The 19,262-nt window shown below is 47.3% G+C and overlaps 1 protein-coding gene and 1 pseudogene across 1 annotated transcript in view; one reads left to right on the forward strand and one right to left on the reverse strand.

Annotated features, from left to right (window-relative positions):
* The window catches only part of Creb3l2 (cAMP responsive element binding protein 3 like 2), a 115,432-nt gene extending 98,720 nt beyond the window's left edge, over window positions 1–16,712 (reverse strand). The window contains exon 1 of the mRNA XM_041675601.1: window positions 16,266–16,712. Coding sequence (XP_041531535.1) covers window positions 16,266–16,367 — 102 coding nt within the window. The 5' untranslated portion in view covers window positions 16,368–16,712. The remainder of the gene's footprint in view (window positions 1–16,265) is intronic.
* Window positions 16,713–18,558: 1,846 nt separating this feature from the next.
* LOC121463496 lies at window positions 18,559–19,014 on the forward strand (annotated as a pseudogene).
* Window positions 19,015–19,262: the final 248 nt, after the last annotated feature.

The following is a 19,262-nucleotide window of genomic DNA, read 5'->3' on the forward strand; positions in this document are numbered from 1 at the left end:
AAGCCCAAGACAGAATGCTGTCCAGGCCAGAGGCACTCCATGTAATTTCCGTGTCCTCACTCATGCCTTTCTCAAGGGCATGGGAGGCTGGGGGAGGGGAGGCTGTGAGCTTTGCGAAGCCATGGGTTGTAGCTCTACCTGGGCCACTCAACGACAGGCACACGGTTCCCTCCCCCATTCTCCTCATGCTAACAGTTAGATTCCTGACTCGACCACAACAGGCGGGAAGCTCTTTATATAAGAAAAGCACGAAGTTGGTCACCTCAATGTCCAGCAGTGGGCAGCTGCCACAGAGGCTGGGCAGGTATGTGGAATGGCCCGTTCCCTTCTTTTCCCCTCTTGTAACTGCAAAAACAGAAACACCTGCCTCAACCCTCCCCCAAAACTCACAGAAGAATTTCAGTTCCTCGGGAGCAGGTGCCCAAGAAATTAAAGTGTGAATTCAGCCATGCAAATCACCAAAGGGCCTGGGGCCCAAGAGGATTCAGGAGGGAGCCAAACAAACTCCCATCATCTATGTTCCCTCAAAGCCTGCTCACAACTGAGCCACAATGCACAGACCCTGTTCTGTTTATTGCTCTTTTCACCATAAGTTCATAATTCAACAAACTTTGATTCCTATGTCTGTCTGCAATTACTGAAATAGGAAACTAGAGGAAAGGAAGTTGGTCCCTTCTGAGAAGTAAGCAGGTCGGTACAACACGCAGCAGCACACTTACTCCGTGTCATCCTTTTTCTCCCATGGCCTCAGAAAGACATTCAGGGGTTGTTATACGGTCAGAACCACACTCATTCCAACATTTACCCATCACACGCAACCATTTTATTGCATAGCTGTAAAGTCTCCAACACTGAAGTTGGGGACCCCCATGGTGGCTAAACATACAGAGCTATGCGTTCACGGCATTTATCTGATTGAAGGAAGTCCCTGGCAACCATAATTCTCAGGGATTTCCAACAAGTGTGGCATGGGACACCCCAGCTCCAGTCACGTGGCTGGGAATGGGGAACCAGCAGTGGAAGCTGGAGCCCACAGGACTTGAGGTAGAATGGCCCTTCTGTGACTAGATTTATCCCAGACTTCAGGGCATCTATGGATACCATAATTTTCTCTGTGTGTCACGACAGCAAAGCTTAAACACCCTCAATCGTCTGCTGATGACAATCAGGGCTAGGAAGATGTATAAAAGCCAAAACCCCACTTCCATTCCCTCCCCCAGGGGCCGAGCCATCTGCAAACAAAAAAGCAAACAGCATCCCACCACAGAAACAGGAAGAAATTGAAAATTCCACCTCTCTTGGTCCACCTGACCTTCTGGCTGGTCCAGTTTCTCCCCATAAATCAAAGGCAACACCAAAGAACCTTATGTCCCTCACCAAATGATTTGCTACATGTCTGCCTGCCATTCTTTCTCACCACACAGGAACAATGTGCACCTCAAGATTGCCAAGGTCACTGAGTGTGTTTATATAGCCCATGATGCCCTGAACCCAAACGACGGCAGACCTGTTGCCATCTGGGTATCACCTGGTCTCACACCTAGGCGCTGCACCCGCCCCCCCACCCTCCAACCCCCACCCCCTCCACCCCCGCCTTCCGGAGGCTCCCAAATGTGGGTAATAGCATGCAGCAAGAATCCTGGAAAGAAAACTCACAAACCCAGAACAGAACTAGAAAAACAACTTCAAGCGGCATGCATGGCCAGGCCGGCAGCTAAAAGTCAGAGTAGCAAAGACTGGCTTGGGGAGTCTTTAGTTTTATGTAAATATGTAAATAGAATTTCATATATTCTCCAATAGATTCCAACCCTGTTTGCAAAGGATGGTGACTAAGTCACCTGGAATGGAAACGGGGAGCCAGAGACTCTTAACTTTTCAAGTGTTCTCTACTGAAATCCACCAATTGCACATGGGTGTTTGAGCAAGGGAAAGCAGCATGCGCATGCCAACGAGCCTGAGGCTCTCGTAGGCCAGTCCAGAGTCCTGCTATGGGAGAAATCATTACGACTGATCTGAGGCTGCAAAGTTAAAGTGAAGCACTGCCCCATGCAAGCCCAGCTGACGAAGCCAAGATCTCCAGTGTGACAGGTAATCCAGTAATGGAGATGCATAAGCCCAGGCAAGGGTCCCAGAAACTTCCTGCCCCTCTGCTCAGTTTTGCTATGTACCTAAAACTGCTTTTAAAACAATAGTTAGGGGCTGGAGAGATGGCTCAGAGATTAAGAGCAATTGCTGCTCATGCAGAGGACCTGGATTAGGTTCCCAGCACCCACGTGGCAGCTCACAGTTGTCTGTAGCTCCAGTTCCAGGGCATCCAATGCCCTCTTCTGGTTTCCTTGGGCACCAGGCACAAATGTGGTATATATTCATATGCAAGCAAAGCACCCCACACAATAAATCAAATAAATTTTTAAGATAAGGTCACTTTTTTAAAGAAAACATTTCTTTACAGATGTTTCAAGTTTGCAAGACATTTTCTTATTGAAAGAATGTGAAACGGCTGGGGTGAAGCCCTGCTGGCAGAGTATGCCCTTAACACGCACATGCCCTAGGTTCGGAAGCCAGCAACATATGAAACAGGCGTGGGGGCACATCGCTGTTATCTGAGCTCAGAAACTCAAGGTCATCCTTGGCTATAGGAGAGTGTGAAGTCATGGCTGGAAAGACAACCTAGTGGTTAAGGGCACTTGCTCTTCATGTGACCAGAATTCTCTTCCCAGTATCAATGTCGAGCGGTGTACAATGGTGTACAGGTGTCTATGATTCCAGCTCCAAAGGACCTGACATTCTCTTCTGGCCTCCCTGGAACACATGCACCTGCGTATCCGCACACAGAGACACATACACACATGGAACACGCATGCACCTGTGTATTCTCACACAGAGACATACACACATGGAACACACATGAACTTCTGTATTCTCACACAGAGATATACACACATGGAACACACATGCACCTGTGTATTCTCACACAGAGACACAGACACACATGGAACACACATGCACCTGTGTATTCTCACACAGAGACATAAACACATGGAACAGACATGCACCTGTGTATTCACACATAGAGACACAGACACACATGGAACACACATGCACCTGTGTATTCTCACACAGAGACATAAACACATGGAACACACATGCACCTGTGTATTCACACAAAGAAACACATGTTTTTAAAATAAACAACAAAAAAACTGTTTTCAAGGCCAGCCTGAGCTAGATGAGACCCAGTCACAAAAATAAAATAAACAAAATTCAAGACCCAAAGGCCTCAAGTTAGTTCTCTGTGTCCTAGCTGGACCTCAGAAACTCCCCTCCCCCAGCCACACACACAGGATGGTGGGGTGAATCCCAGCTCCCTGGGGAAGCCCTTCTAGAAGCATTGGGCTGGTCAGAAATAGAAATTCTCTCCACAGCCAGATCTCTCTTCAGCCCCCGTGTGCTTGACCACAACTCTTCATGTCCCTGGGAAGCCGAAGACATGAAAAGAACATCCCTGAACTCAATCAGGCTGAGAGTGAGTGCAGAACTGGGCAGGGGTCTGCAGGGGAGCAGGCATGTGTCCCCACAGCCCTCTGTGGCGGCAGTGGGATTGCTCATTTTCTTTGAAGCGGCGGTTATTTATTTTAGTTCTTCCTACAGGCTGACCATACTACAAAGCCATCTGTCCTCACCTGCCCTGTTATTTCATACAAAACTGGAGCCCATTTGTTTGGGGAAGCTTTTTTCCCCCCTCTCTATTCTTTTTATCTCTCTCTCCTTCCTTCATTTCTCTTTCTTTATTTCTCTTAGTGAAACAGAATCTCATCCATCAGGGGTTGGCATTTGCTTTGAACTCCTGATCCTCTTGTCTACCTCCCAAATGCTGGGACTCACAGGTTTAGGCTGCCACACCTGGCTTTCTCTCTATTTCTCTGGAGTGTGAATATTGTTGATGACTCTGTGGTACACCCATCTCAGACATGAGTGGGTATGCCGAGTGCTTTCTCAGGGAAAGAATCAGAAGGGAAGGAGGGAAATGGAATCTTTATGTCCATGTGATAAACTCCAGCGCTTTTATAAGGTTGTGGCCATCCGTCTTTTTGTGAACCACAAAGCCTGGGATCTACATACTGTGCAAGGGTAAATACACACACACACATACACACACACACCACTGTGCTGCCTGGGAAGGACATCCAGGGGCAAACAGACTCATCATGGACAGAATGGAAGTAGGGCCACAGAGGCACCAAGGATGCTGCTGGTTTTGAAAACCGGCATTAACCCTTTTATAAAACAGAGCAAACAGTATTGTGTATACACCTGCATTAGCTCCCCCTGGCTGCAGAGACACTGATACAGCTCTGGACAAACCAGCGAATCCATCCCTAGAGGGTACAGACTGCCTTCCTGACCTGGACCACTCCCAGCATCTTGCCCCTCTTTGGGATCCAGAAAAGGCAGTCTGCTCACTTTCTGCCCTCTCTCTGCCCTCTCTCTGAGCTCTGTGCCTATTCCTGAGCCATGCTGTGTTCCCGTATCCCCCATTCCATTCTCCATCTACTCTTCCTCTGCCCCTCACCCAGGGCCTGTCTGGACTACTGTATGTGGACCCCTGGCTTCACTACAAAGCACCAGAATCCCAGCACCCCAATTTAAGTCTCCACTTGGAACCCCTCTCCAGAACTCCAGATCCAATTTTCCAAATGCTTTTCAGACAACGTCCCTGAATATCTCACAAATATGTCTGTCACCAAGTCTAAAAATGAGCGCATTATCTTCCCACCAAACTTATTTGCTCTCCAAACATTTCCATTCTAGGTCAATGGCAACTCAGCCAGCCAACACAGGGGACAGGAAGTCTCCCATACCCAACTCTTCCTTCCCCACAGTCACCAAGTCTCCAGATCTGGCTTCAATCCTCGTACATACATTGCTCCTCCCTGTGGTTTCAGGTCTCATGCTGTCCCGCTCAAGGATGAACTCGCCAGCCAGCTGATCATTCTACCTCTATCAACCTTTATCTTTTAACCCCTTTCTAAGTTTCCTTCCTCAAACCCATTTCTACTTCCGCCCTTGCCTCCCATCTTCCCGTCTACAGAAAGAATGTGTAAACCCTTCACCATCTCGGACTAGCTCCAAACACTTCCCACAGAGTCCCTTTTCTCAAACTACATTTGAAAGTACTTGGGGATGTCTGTGGGGAGGTGACGGTGCCTATCTGCAATCCTAGTACCTGGGGAGTGGAGACAGAAAGATCTTGAGTTTGCAGCCCCTTTCTGAAACAAACTAACTAGGATTCCCAGATCCAACACTAGTGTTTTATAACTTTCTACGTTGTGTACTCCGATGGCTGGAGAGCTTCAGCGCCCGCTGTGGATACTGCATTCTCGGTTGTCCCTTTCATCTGTCGTTCCATTCCCCATGCTGTAAAAAGAGCCTGAGCACAGCTCTACTGCAAAACACATTCCGGTGTTTAAGGGCTTGTCATTCAATGACCTCCTTGCCTTCTTTCCTTCCCACTCTACAGGGAGAGCTATGAGGTCAAGAACAGATGTCGGCCTACGTACATGTGCAGGCTTTGAAAAGCAGTTCAAAAGGCAAGAAATGAGAGGGGAGGGACACAGAGACAAAGACACACACACACACAGAGAGAGAGAGAGACACGGAGATCTTGAGACTGGAGGAAGAACCAGCTGAGAGTGCTATTTCCCCAGGATGTGTGGGCAGGAAGCTAGGAAGGCCCTGATGATGGAACCCTTGCAAGGCTCTGACTGGCTGCCTCAGACTGGCTGCTAACAGGACTGCCCAGTAAGGGAGGCAGTGCCACCACAAATCCCATTTCCTCCGCTTGTCTAAAAACATCGCCCTATCGGTTTGCATCCCGCTAGCTTGCTCTCTCTCAGCCAAAAGGAATTTCCCTTTACACAAAAACTATTCAGACATTTCCAAGACATGAAATGCTACAAACCAGGATTTTCCACTCAGACAACTTGGAAACTGTGGCTTGCTTCTCCCCAGACACCTTTTATTTGCCAAGGAGTCTGAAAGGCTTTTTCTCTTTAATATAAAAAAAGTCTCCTACCTCCCTGTTTTTTTCCACTTTTGATTTTGTCTAGGTTTCACTGAAGCCCAACTTTTAAAGCAGAAAGCAGATTTCCCCATTATACAATATAATTTATCCAGGTGGGGTGGCATCCGTATGTAATGCCAGCACTCAGCAAGATGGGGCAGCAGGATCATGACCCTCAGTCCAGCCTAGGCTGCAGAGAGACTCTATTTAAAAATAAAAACAAAAACAAATGCACACAACTATACTCATCAATTAGGTTGTCCAAATGAAATAGTCAACCAATTGAACATTATTATTGTTGTTGTTTTTAATAGCCCATTCAACTGAAATTTGCTAGAGTTTTTTTAATGTATTATTGTTAGTATGCAAAGTAATGGGTTTCATTATGACACTAAGTAGCCTGTTTTTGTTTTTAGATAGGAGATTTTTAGCCTGGAGTAGCGACTCACACCTGTAATTCTAGTATTTCTGGAAACGGAAGCAGGAAGATTTCTGGTATTGGCTACACATTAAGTTTGGAACCAACCGAAACCACAGAACGACATACTGTACTCAAAAGACACATACACAAAAGAACAACTTTCAGTGGTAGGTATCCAAGACATAGACGGGATTTCGGCCCATTTAATACAAACGCGAACTTCTGATTGGGTAAACTTCACAGGGTGTGAAGCAAACTGCTGACGATGACTTCCACATCAAAATGCTTTAGACATGAGCTGAGAGCAGCTGACAAAGAACGGCCACGGAGATTTGGGCAGTTCAGAAGAATCCATCCGAACTCCTTAACAACAACACAAATCAAAGCTCTAGCAGGGCAGTCGGTGGCACACGCCTTTAATCCCGGCACTTGGAGGCAGAGGCAGATGGATCTCACTGAGTTCGAGGCCAGCCTGGTCTACAAGGCAAGTTCCAGGACAGCGAGGACTGTCACACAGAAAAACCCTCCTTGGAAAACAAACAAACAAACAAAATCAAAGCTCTTTTAAAATGCTAGTTAAGTTTAAATAAACTACATCAGAGGAAACCAACCCCAAAGCAGGCAATTTAATATGAACTGATTGCAGCCAGCCCTAAGAACAGCCATGAGACCCACAGACGTACAAATGACGTCACCTAAGGTCTGATTTTTGCACTGACCTTCCCAACAGTCAAACAACTCTACATATCACCACCACATCAAGTCCACAAAGGATTTCCCTAGCCAAAGTGTACGAAGAAATCCAGACAAAACACTGGCTGTGTCTGGTTGGTGACATTGAACTGAGAAGCAGCTGTCTCGGGAATGACCCATGAGAATACTGCACGGGTTGACACTTTGGGACTGCTATGTCACCAAACATCCCATGATAACGAGGGCACCTGATAACAGAGATCGAAGTAACCCCAGCTCTTCTTAGTCAGAAGAACACACTGTGAAGATTCAAGGGTTACACAGCCTAAGCTGATCTGGGGCTAAGGTGGATCCAGAAGAATCTGGGGTCATACTCCAAAGATCTCCATCTCTCCATCAACAACCAACAGACTTAAAGAATCAGCTACACTAGGAGCTGGGGAGTATACAGAAATAGAAGACAGCCAAGGACCCAATGGTCATGTTTAAGACAGGGTCAAGAAGCCAGCGATGGAGGGAAAGCTAAGTCCCTCACCCCACCCCCTCAGTGTTGCAGAAACTCAAGCAAAGGCCACTTGTAGCCAGGTACGGTAGCACACGCCCGTGTTCCCAGTGCTTAGAAAACTGATGCCGAATGACGCAAGAGTGAGTCAAAGCCAGCCTGGGCTACAATGCAAGACCCCGTCTCAAAGAAAAAAGGAGTTATGAGGTGAAGCCTATGGTCAAGACTGCCAAATAGTTCCACAAGACCTGGCAGGTAAACAGAGAAAAGAAGGCTGAACTTGAAGTTAGGGGGAGGTTAGAGAAGCCCACGGTGACGGGAACCAGCGCACAGGGTGCAACTGGAGAAACAGGGGCTGAAGCTGATAACTACATGTGTGAGAAAAAAAGAAAAAGAAGAAAAAGCTGACCATAAACAAGGCTGACAGAAACATGGGCAAGAAGCAGCAGCTGGCGAGCATGTGTTGAAGGCAGAAACCTGTGTTTATAGCTGAAGATAGAAGCTGGCAAGAGAGTTCAGATGCACAAGGGAGAATAATTATAAGCCCCCTCTGCTTCCCAAATGACATCAGACTCCCACGGGCGGGGCAGCTCATCCTCAAACAGAAGACATTTGACACAGAGGACAGAGTATAAATAAATGCATCCATCAGAAGCAAAGAAGCAAATCCAACTAACACACCCAAGGGCACCAGAGAACCAGTGGCCTGGATCAGAGACCCACCCATTCGACAGAACAGGCCCCACTCCCAACCCCAGTGAAAGCCAGGGCTCTTGGACAACTGTCCCACCCTCATTGTCTTCTCTAAATAAAGAGATAGATACCAAGTGTCCTGGCTAATTTAATGCCAACTTGATGCAAGTTAGAGTTACCTAAAAGGTAGGAACCTCAACTGAAAAAAAAAAAAAGCCTCCATAAAATCTAGCTAGCTATAAGGCATTTTCTTAATTAGTGATCAATGGGGTTGGGCCCAGCCCATTGTGGGTGGTGCCATCCCTGGGCTGATGGTCCTGGGTTCTATAAGAAGGCAGGATGAGCAAGCTATGAGGAGCAAGCCAGTAAGCAGCACCGCTCCATGGCCTCTGCATCAGTGCCTTTCTCCAGGTTCCTGCCCTGTTTGGGTTCTTGTCCTGACTCCATTTAGCGATGAACAGTGATGTGGAAGTGTAAGCCAAAGAAATCCTTTCTCACCAAATTGCTTTGGTCATGGTATTTCACCACAGCAACAGAAGCCCTAAGGCACTAGGCCGGTTCCACAGAGCCCTTATCAAACTAAATGTGCATATCTTTAAAAAGCCTTCAGATTTTGTGTGTGTGTGTGTGTGTGTGTGTGTGTCACATTAACAGAAAATACCAGAATCACCCAGCGTATCCATTTTCCAGGATGGCTGTGTGTTAAGGGACTCTCATGGATTGCTTAGCATTTCACACCTGACCTCAGCAAAGAGAAGAGCATGGAAAAACCAAAGGCACATCTGGCCTCAAGAAGCCTGTCTTCCAGAGGGGTAAATTACTTTATGACTCCAAGTCTCAGGTTCCTCATATAAAACCCACTCTGTACCCCACGGCTAAAGCATACAGTTCCTTCCAGGGAAAAATCAGGTCACCCGGAACTTTGACTGGAAGAGTTGGAGAACATCCAGTGAGCAGGGGGGATTAGCTCAAGGCTAATGATGACAGGTCTCATCTTTCCTTTCAGTTCTTCTAGCAGGAAACATGTATCACTGGGACAGTGCTGATGCCCTATGGCCATAGGCTCAACCACAGCCAATAGCCAGCAAGGCCTTAGGGCCAAGCCCCAGTCAGCTGCGAGGCCAGGCTATGGCAGCAAGTTCAAGCAGCAGGCAGACACACGGTGCCTCATCAATATTTGAATAGCCAACATCAAGTGGGAAAGCAGCTTTGAAAATGGCTTTCACCCTGCTGGCGACCTGGACTGGAACAAGTCATTCTTGCCTTGCATGATGAGCAAGATTCCTGGCCCCACTGGCTGCCTCGAGCCCTGGTATTTGGCTCAGATACTGAGAGTCTGGATAATGTAGCTAATTCTGCACGTCTCGGCCAATGAGCCAGGACACTCCCTCCCTGCACCTCTGACCCCACCCCATGGACAGGCACTGTGTGTCTTTCATAGGTTTTCCCTGCCACACTGCAGTTCCTTCCTTGGACCCTGGTAGTGCACCTAAACAATCCTTAGACTTTGCAAATGGCATCGACTCTAGGATTGTTCTTTTGTTCTCACGACTAATAATTGCCGATTCAAAACATTTTTATAGGTGCTAGCCCACCTTTGAGAGGCAGCAGGCACACCTTTGTTTGCTAATCAAACATAACTTTGGAAAGACTATTACACCAACAATCACACCTAAGTCTCTAGAATCTCTTTCAGCCCTAAATGACTAATCTAGGTTCATCCTGGCAAGCCTACATTCTTTCTAGCTGTTGGGTTAGATAATACTCGCATGACCCAATCCTTGACAATAAATTAAGTCAGCTGCCAAGGTATTGAAATTTTCTTAAGGGCTGCAGAGAGGGTTCAGCAGTTAAGAGCACTGGCTGCTCTTGCAGAGGACCAGGGTTGCTTCCCAGCAATTACATTCATTGGTTCGATCCCCTCAACCAATGAGGACCCAGATTCCCCATCAGGACTTTGCCAGGGGGCAACAACAGAAGATGATCTGAGTGAAAACATCTGGCCAAAGGCTTCCCTGCCCATTAGAACCATCCCAGACTCTGGGCATGCTGGCAGGAAGGTCAGACCCCTCAGCCTATGAGATGGGCCAACTCCCCAGCAGACAATGTCAGCAAAATGAGAAAACCAGATGCTTCCCACAGGATACCCTCAGGTTCCCTCAACTCCCTCCCTTCCACCGGTTGACCAGTCATTTTCCTTCAGAAACTGACCAGATGGAAGATCTCAGTAGAGGAACCCCCGACTCATTTTACATCTGCGCTACCCATGTAAGCCAAGCAGAACCTGTGGCCATCTCTGTGAAGATTACTTCCTATCTACTTGTTTTTAACTGGAAAGAAATAATTGCAAAAGTTGACAAAAGCCTTTATTCGCCAGATGGTATAGAAGAGGGGAAGTGACCAAGATGGCAAAGTTTATTCTGCACAACCCATGATCAGTCCTTCAACCTGGGAATCCCATTCTATCACGTGTCCCTGCTGCCTGGTGTCTTCACATGGAATCTGCCGCAACATATGTGATAAGCTTTAATGCAGTCAGTACTGATACCTCCTTTCGGGAAAATTACCTCTAGTCCAGATTTAGGTGAATCTACTTTAGTTTCGTTTCAGAGTCCAGTTTAATTGCCCTGGTGTCTTAAATTTCATTTTTTCCCTTTTTTTCTGGTCTTTTTAATAAAGTCTCACTACGTAGCCCAGGCTGACACGGAACTTGCTAAGTAGTAGTTCATGTTGACCATGAACTTGTGATCCTTTTGTGTCAGCATCAAATGCTAGGATTATAGTCATTACTATGACATCCAGCTCCAAGTCTTCATTTTCTAAGTATATCCAGAATGTAAAAATCCAAACAGTGGAGGCTGGCGAGGTTAAAGTATTTCCTGTGCAAGTCTGGCATCTGAGTTCAAAGCTTAGAACTCACAGTGGAAGGAGACAAGAAACCCCTGAAAGTTGTTCTTTGACCTCCACACATGCACACTGGCACATACATGCCGGTCACACACACACATTAGTACACACATGCCTAAGACACACACACACACCTATAGACTAGCACACAAGTGCCTAACATACACACATACACACACAGACATATACATATACACTAGTACACACATGCCTAACACACACACATGCACTCCAGTACACATGTGCCTAACATACACACACATATGCACACTAGTACACACATGCCTAACACACACATATGCACTCCAGTACACATGTGCCTAACATACACACACATACACACATATGCACACTAGTACACACACGCCTAAGACATACACACACACCTATAGACTAGCACACAAATGCCTAACATACACACACATATGCACACTAGTACACACATGCCTAAGACATACACACACTTACAGACAAGCACACAAATGCCTAACATACACACATGCACACACAGACATACATATGCATATACACCAGTACACACATGCCTAACACACACACGCACTCCAGTACACATGTGCCTAATACATACACACATGCAGACACATGCACATACACGCAAATAATAATTACAATAAATATAATATTTAAGTTGAACAGTGCCAGATTGTATACTATGTAGCTGAACCCTCTTCCTTCTCCTGACTCCAGAACTCCAAATCCTTTCACCAGAAACAATTTTCCATTTTTTAATCATATCCCCAGATCCAGACTGTGCACAGATGCATTAATAAAATTTGAATAGACTCTCACGGGTTCATATAACATCAGAACAGTCCAACATCCAAACATGCCTGTAAAAACGGGTTTTGCAGATGGGTCCCCAACTCCAATACAGGTCCTCAGTCCTGTGTTAGCCGTCACTTTAAACACATCTTCAGCCCTGACCAGTCTGGAAGCAGCAGCGTTGAGGGATGACTATTCGCTGAACTAGAATTCCATCTGTCACCTTAATCACACCTTTTTTTTTCTCTTCAGTGCTGGTGACAGACCTCCTGAGTCACACCTCCAGCTCAGAAGGCTTTAGAGGAGCCTCAGGAGGAAGCCCAAAGTTCTCCTCACTCAGAACCTGCTGAGCAGGCCCACATCCAGCCTATCCATGGGTTTCAGTATTCAGGTGACTTTAAACCTGTCTGCCCTACGCCTTGAGCCTTCAGGACAGAGGAGTCTTCACAGCTAGTGAAGCAAGGAAAGCATTGCTCTTCCTGTTCACAAGGCACAGCTGAGCAAGAAAAATCCCAGCCTTAGGCAACTTGGACATTTTCTCCTTTTGAAGCCGAGGACGTGAGAGGTTTGCTAAGACAGAGCCGTGGTGAGCACACCTGTTCACGAAATCCGATTTAAAACAAAGAGCCTGGTCGCAGGAGACACGGCCAGCCCCAGCTAGACGTGGGCTGCTTTGGGACTCAGCAGTTTCGATCACCCTGTCATTCTCTCCAACCTTCTAATCAGATCCCTTTCTTTAAGTCAGGAGATTTTAACCGATAGAATAACGGGCTTTGGAGCCAGGCAGACCTGGATCTGCATCCAGGCTACGTTACTAATTAGCTGTGGGGTCCAAACCCCACGACGTGCTCCAAGGCACCAAGCCTTAGTTTTCTTATATATAAAATAAACCTAATTATGTGTGTGTGTGGCGGGGGTGGGGTGATGGGCTCAAACAGCAAGATGGCTCAGCTGGGAAAGGGTATCTATCTAACTGTGCAGACCTGAGGACCTTATTTCAATAACTGGAACCATGGTGAAAACATAAACAAAGAAAGGCTCTCTCGCTGGGTCACCAAAGAGGGAAAACAGCATCATTTTAGTAAAGCATTAAATGTAACGTCTTTTCATGGGACTCCAGCATAATTTGAGGGAGCCCTTGCAAAACAAAATTATAGGGCTCCTATTCAAAGATGACTAAGATTTTTAAGATGGCGACAGCAGGGCTGGAGAGAGGGTTCAGACCAGAATGTGCTTGCCTTGCAAGCCCAAGGACTGGAGTTCAATCCCGAGAACCATTGTTAGCAGAAAAGAAACAGGCCTGCTGTCTCAGACTTGTGATCCCCGCACTGGGATGGGAGAGAAGCATAGATCCTGGGGCTCACTGCCCATTCGGCCTAGTCTACAGGACATGGACCTGGCCAGTGAGAGACCCTGTCTCAAACAACAAAGGAGGCAGAAGGTGCCTGAGGAATAACACCCAAGACTGTACTCTGGCTTCTGCAGGCACACAGTGTATACGCACGCACGCGCACACACACACACACACACACACACACACACACACACACACACGCATGCACGCACATGCGGTCAAAAAAAGGTAAAAGGAGAGCATCCAACCAAGAGTGAGGCCTGGAGAACCGCACAGGGGCACGTGTATAGCAGAGGCCCCCTCTTTGAGGTACAGACGGTAGCTATCATCATTTCTTCACGCTTTTCACAAAGACGTTCTTTCATCTACTCCCCACCCCCCACCCCACCCCCACCGCATACACCCCCCCCTCCCGTGTTCTCCTCTCAATATACTCAACTTCGAAAATTTCACTGGATCCATTCAAACCTGGGCCCCAGCATCTTGGAGGCAGCCTGAATCACAAGTTAGGCTAAGCTACAGCAGACGATGATGATGTTACAGACACAGTCCATGTCTGAGGTTCCCCACCTTCTGACAGCTGGCCTGCACCCAGGCTTCTCCTCTTGCAGAGATAACACTCCTCCTGCAAAACCCTGCACGGAGGCTCTGTCCTCTGTCCTTCCTCTACCTGAGGACTCTATCTTGGTGACATGGGTCTGCTTTTCCTTCTTCCATTGCTCTTAAGATGGTGAGCACGCTGTAGCGCTTGCTTCTCTTCAGGCTCATAGCATGCTGTTTATTTTTCTCAACACATTTGCAAACACACGCAGAAAAAAACTGCAGACGGCTCAGAGCCATGTGCTGCCGTCTATATTTGTTCAGAATGTATCCCCGGCGCTTAGAATAGTCTTGGCACATGGAGATTATTCAATAAATAGGAAGGGAACGAACATCTTTGAATGAAAACATAATAAAAACAGACCGTCACGTCATCCACATGGGGAATCGGCCCCTCTGCCATCATGGGCCGTCTACACTAACAGCTCAGTGTATAGACATCTGAGTTCAAGAGGTAACCGAGAAAAGTCCTGTTTTCAGATCATTCCCAAACCTGCCCTACTTCAGAGGAATATGATCCAGCCAGCACTCTTTCAGCACTAATTCATATACACATACTAATGACTAGCAGCAATTATGAAGGCATTTTGTACGTGTGAGCGGTTCAAAAGGGAGACACTTGCCTGAAAACCCTAACAGTTGTTGAAAAGCAGAGGATTGTCAGAAAAAGGACCCCACATCACTGCTGTATCACAACGACACAGGAAACCTGAGTTGTTGCTATCAAAAGGGATGCAAGGTCTCAAGCTCTGACACTGTAAAGACAGTAGCTGGAGCCAAGCCAAGCTTTTGTCCTACAGTTCCTGCCCGTCCCAGGTAGGGACTCATCTCAAAGCCCAGGGTACCTAAAGCTCATCCTGGCTTCTCTCAGCATCTCAGTACTGTGGCTGTCTGCACACTTTATCCCACTGGCTGGGTGAGAGGTTTTCACGATGAGAGCTGATGCTGAAAACAAGCTTGCTCTCCCTCATGGTCAAGCTGTAGCTCATGTCAGGGGAAACAGCTGGAGTCCCCAAATTTAGGAAACAGCTATGGGTCAGAATGTTCAGGCTCTTTCTCCAGCACATGAAGCACCTCTGGCCTCCCAACCCAAAGGCTTCTTCGGGACAGACAGTGGGCAAAGGCCAAGATGATCAGGATCACACTCAACATCTGGCTTTTAACCCAGAGTGAACTACCGCTCCCTCTCAACCCTGCACATGGCTTCTTTTTTTAACCAACCCTTCTCAGTCACCACAAACGCTTTGGTGGGAAGCAGCAGGGAGGCCCCATCCCTTTTCCCAAAATACAGTCAGCCAGCAGCAGAGGCCAAAGAGGTGGAGCCTGAAGGCCATTTTTTGCAAAAGTTTCAAATATCCTGGTACTGACCCCATTAACAGCACCAAGACAGAAAAGCAGCCAAGCCTGTCCTTACCTAGTGTCTGTCTGTCTCACTGTCTCTGTCTCTCTCTGTGTGTCATTACAAACTAACAGAAATTTCAAACAAAGCAGTATACCGGCCCTGGCTCCCAGAAACAGGATTCCCTTTTGCAAATTTAATGCCAAAAGGCTGGAAGTGAAGTCTTTAAATGAGCCACGCTATGTGACAGTTGAGTCTCCCAAGAGGTCCCTGCGGGAAGGAACTGGTGAGCTGTCCCATCTCTCCCCAAAGCCTCTCTGAAATGTGCAGCTGCCTCAGATTTTCCGGACTTCTTGCCCCTGAAAAGGGAGGAAGCAGATCTTCGAGGCTGTGTAGCTGAAGCAGCGAAGGAGGGCCTCCATCCCGTGTGGAGAAAGAAGGCTTTTCAACACTCACATACATTTTAAAGATATAAATTAAAAAGTTAAGGAACAGGAAAGGGGAAAGAAGATAAACAGATGGTAAGAAAATACTATATTAGCTTGTCCAATTTTTTTTTTTAACAAACCTTACCACACACACGAAAACAATCAATGTAACTGGGTGGAGGCATTATTCTCAAAACACATACCCTTCCCAGCACTGCAGTACCGTTAGCAATAGGAAATGTGCTGCCGATAGAGAAATAGTATAAACGGCTTTGGAATACAAAGGGTCACTACTCGGAAGAAAGTTTAAAGGGCTCAGCTGGGCACCTTTCCCTGCTCGTAGAGGAAAACTCCCATCCCCAGACCTCTTGTTATGGTCATGCCACTTCCCGGACGCTGCCTCCCAGTTCCCAGGTCTCCAGCTGGTGACAACAACTGCCTTTCTCCTCAAAACTCCCCTGGCCTGGCCGCGGGTCCTCACCGTGTGGTACATGAGGGCCTCGGTCTCTCCGGGCTCTGACAGCTCGCTCAGCTTGCGGTCCCATTGCAGGACGCTCTGCTCCCCGCTTTCCAGCACCTCCATGGCGGTGGGAGCCCCGCGGGGCCGGGGATGCTGAGGCAGGAGGAAACCTCTCAGAGCCGCCACGGGCCGGCGAGACGCCTCTTTCCGTAAGTGCTTGAGTGTGCGCGCGTGGAACTTATGCACTGGCGCAAGAACCAGGGAGAGCCCCGCCGAGAGCTCCGCGACCCGTGTCCTCGGAGATCTGTGAATCCCCGGCGAGGACAAGCCTGCTGGGCTCGGGCCGAAGATGCAGGGGTTAAATCGGGCTGTGCATCCAAAAGGAAGGCAAGAAGGCAGATCTCATCCCAAAAAAGTCCTCGCGCGACAAGCCCACTCCCCTCTACTGCTGCAGACAAACTTTGAGACTCCCCCGGGCTCCTGAGTTCGGCTCCTGGACCCAGAGGCGACCCCACCTCCTTCCAGGCCGCCGACCAATCGGACGCCCGTCTTTCCAAGTGTACCGTATCAAAAGTCTCTCTCTCGGCCATGTCCCACCCCCAGAGGCAGAGTCGCGGGAAATCTCCGCCCAGACCTCGGAATGTGGGCGGAGAGCTTCTTTGACGTCACTGGGGAACTCCTCCTGCCCAAGCATCGCGGCGGACCAATGGGATGCTTGGGTCTGGGAATGATCGACTGGAACATCGATCAATGAGAGAGAGGGATCTGGAGAAGACGACCAATTAAATAGCGACAAGAATACATTTTTAGAAGAGTGGGCGTGTGTGCCTACTGTCCTCCCTCAGAGTCTCCACTTCAGGAGGTTTGTTTCCCGGCATAATTTCCTTAGAGAAACCTAGCAAATTGGAGCGCTGCCCACATTTCAAACTAGCTTAGGTTGCCTGAGTCTGTCTGGGTTTTTAAAGAATGCACTACATATATATGAAAATGTGCTCGTGACTCTTGCACATGAATCCAAATAATAACAGTTCTAGCTCATCCATTGCTTGCTTTTTACCTGGTTTTGTGGACTTTATTAAACGGCCATCTAACCAACGACACACTTTTCCAAGTCCTAAATCAGTTGGTTAATATTCTTTGATTCATAGGTTTGTTGTAGTTTGTTCTGTATTTGAGGCAGGGCAGCGTGTAGCTCAGACTGTCCTCATCCTGACTGTGTGGATGAGGCTGGCCTTGAACTCCTGATCTTCCTGCCTCACCTCGGGAGAGCTGGGCGGATTGCAGGAACAAGGCACTAGTGCCTGGTTCACGGATCTTTTTTTATTCCCAATAGAAGTGTTAGGTCAAAAAAGAGAGAGACAGACAGACAGGATGAGCAGGTGCATACTATTTCAGACACTCGTCAGATCGTTTGAGTACCACATGTATCAAGTGGGGCTTAGGGGGAAGGAGTTGTTTTGATGGCTGGAAGATGCACCCCTGGTGGGAAAGAGTATTGAATCCGACCCCATTAGAAAAGAAATGACCTGTTGTGTAGAATTTTTCCCCCAACATAATTGTTCTTCTTCTCTTTACATGTTTCCGTTTATGGAAACGGCCGTTAGTTGGCTAGAGTTTAGCCATCTTCCATTAACAGAAAATCTTAGATGGGGACAGCCCGGGAGCAGAATAGCTTTGCGCCCTTGAAAGCATGGTTTTGCTGTGTGAGGATAGTCAAAAGCCTCAGAACTTTACATTGTCTTTAAGGAACATTTTGTTTTCATGTGAATGAGTCTATTTGTCTAGCCTAGGATCTTTTGAGACTACTTCAATATTTAAATACACACCTTTCTTTTTGTTTTTTTAGGATCTTCCTCCTTTTCCTTTTATTTAGTCTTTTTATTTATTTGTTTGTTTGTTTGTTTATTATGTATACAATATTCTGTCTGTGTGTATGCCTGCAGGCCAGAAGAGGACACCAGACCTCATTACAGATGGTTGTGAGCCACCATGTGGTTGCCGGAAATTGAACTCAGGACCTTTGGAAGAGCAGGCAATGCTCTTAACCTCTGAGCCATCTCTCCAACCCATTACACACCTTTCTTATATAATAATTTTAACTTTCCCATAAGCCCTTGGTTTTCCTTTTCTAACCTGCTACCTCCTTCACTAAAGCTCTTTTTTTAAAAAAAAAAAATTTAAATCACCCTTTCAGCTTTTAAAGCCCTATTTCTTTCTCTTTTTAAATTTTTTTTTTCATTTTTATTTTTCAAGACAGGATTTCTGCTGAGCAACGTGCTGCCGGCGGGAGTGATCTGCAAGTGAAACCTCCACCATGAGTTTCCTCAACAAACCCAAGAGTGAGATGACCCCAGAGGAGCTGCAGAAGCGGGAGGAGGAGGAATTCAACACAGGCCCCTCTCAGTGCTCACGCAGTCAGTCAAGAACAACACACAGGTGCTCATTAACTGTCGCAACAACAAGAAGCTCCTGGGGCGGGTGAAGGCCTGTGACAGGCACTGCAACATGGTGCTGGAGAATGTGAAGGAGATGTGGACTGAGGTCCCCAAGAGTGGCAAGGGCAAGAAGAAGTCCAAGCCTGTCAACAAGGACCACTACATCTCCAAGATGTTCCTGCGAGGGGACTCAGTCATCGTTGTGCTATGGAACCCCCTCATCGCTAGCAAGTAGAATAGAGGCCTCTTTCTTCCATGAGAGCCTGCTCCCTACCCTGCCGAGCCCTGCCCAATGGGATGGAAATAAAACCCTGTGTTTTTTGTTGTTTTGTTTTGTTTTGTTTTGTTTTTTTTAAAAAAAAAAGGACAGGATTTCTCTGTCTAAGAACTCTGGCTGTCCTGAAACTTGCTCTGGACACCAGACTGGCCTTGAACTTGTAGATTCACCTGCCTCTGCCTCCCAAGTGCTGGGATGAAAGGTGTGCGCCACCACTGCCCTGCAGCCCTATTTCCTTTTAACATTATGATCCAGTGAAGTTAGAATTGTGCATTCTTCTTAACACAAGGGTACAAACATTTCTGT

The sequence above is a fragment of the Microtus oregoni genome, unplaced genomic scaffold, assembly GCF_018167655.1.
Source record: "Microtus oregoni isolate MIOR12 unplaced genomic scaffold, Mior012 000026F_ref0000081, whole genome shotgun sequence".
In the NCBI taxonomy this organism is placed as follows: Eukaryota; Metazoa; Chordata; class Mammalia; order Rodentia; family Cricetidae; genus Microtus; species Microtus oregoni.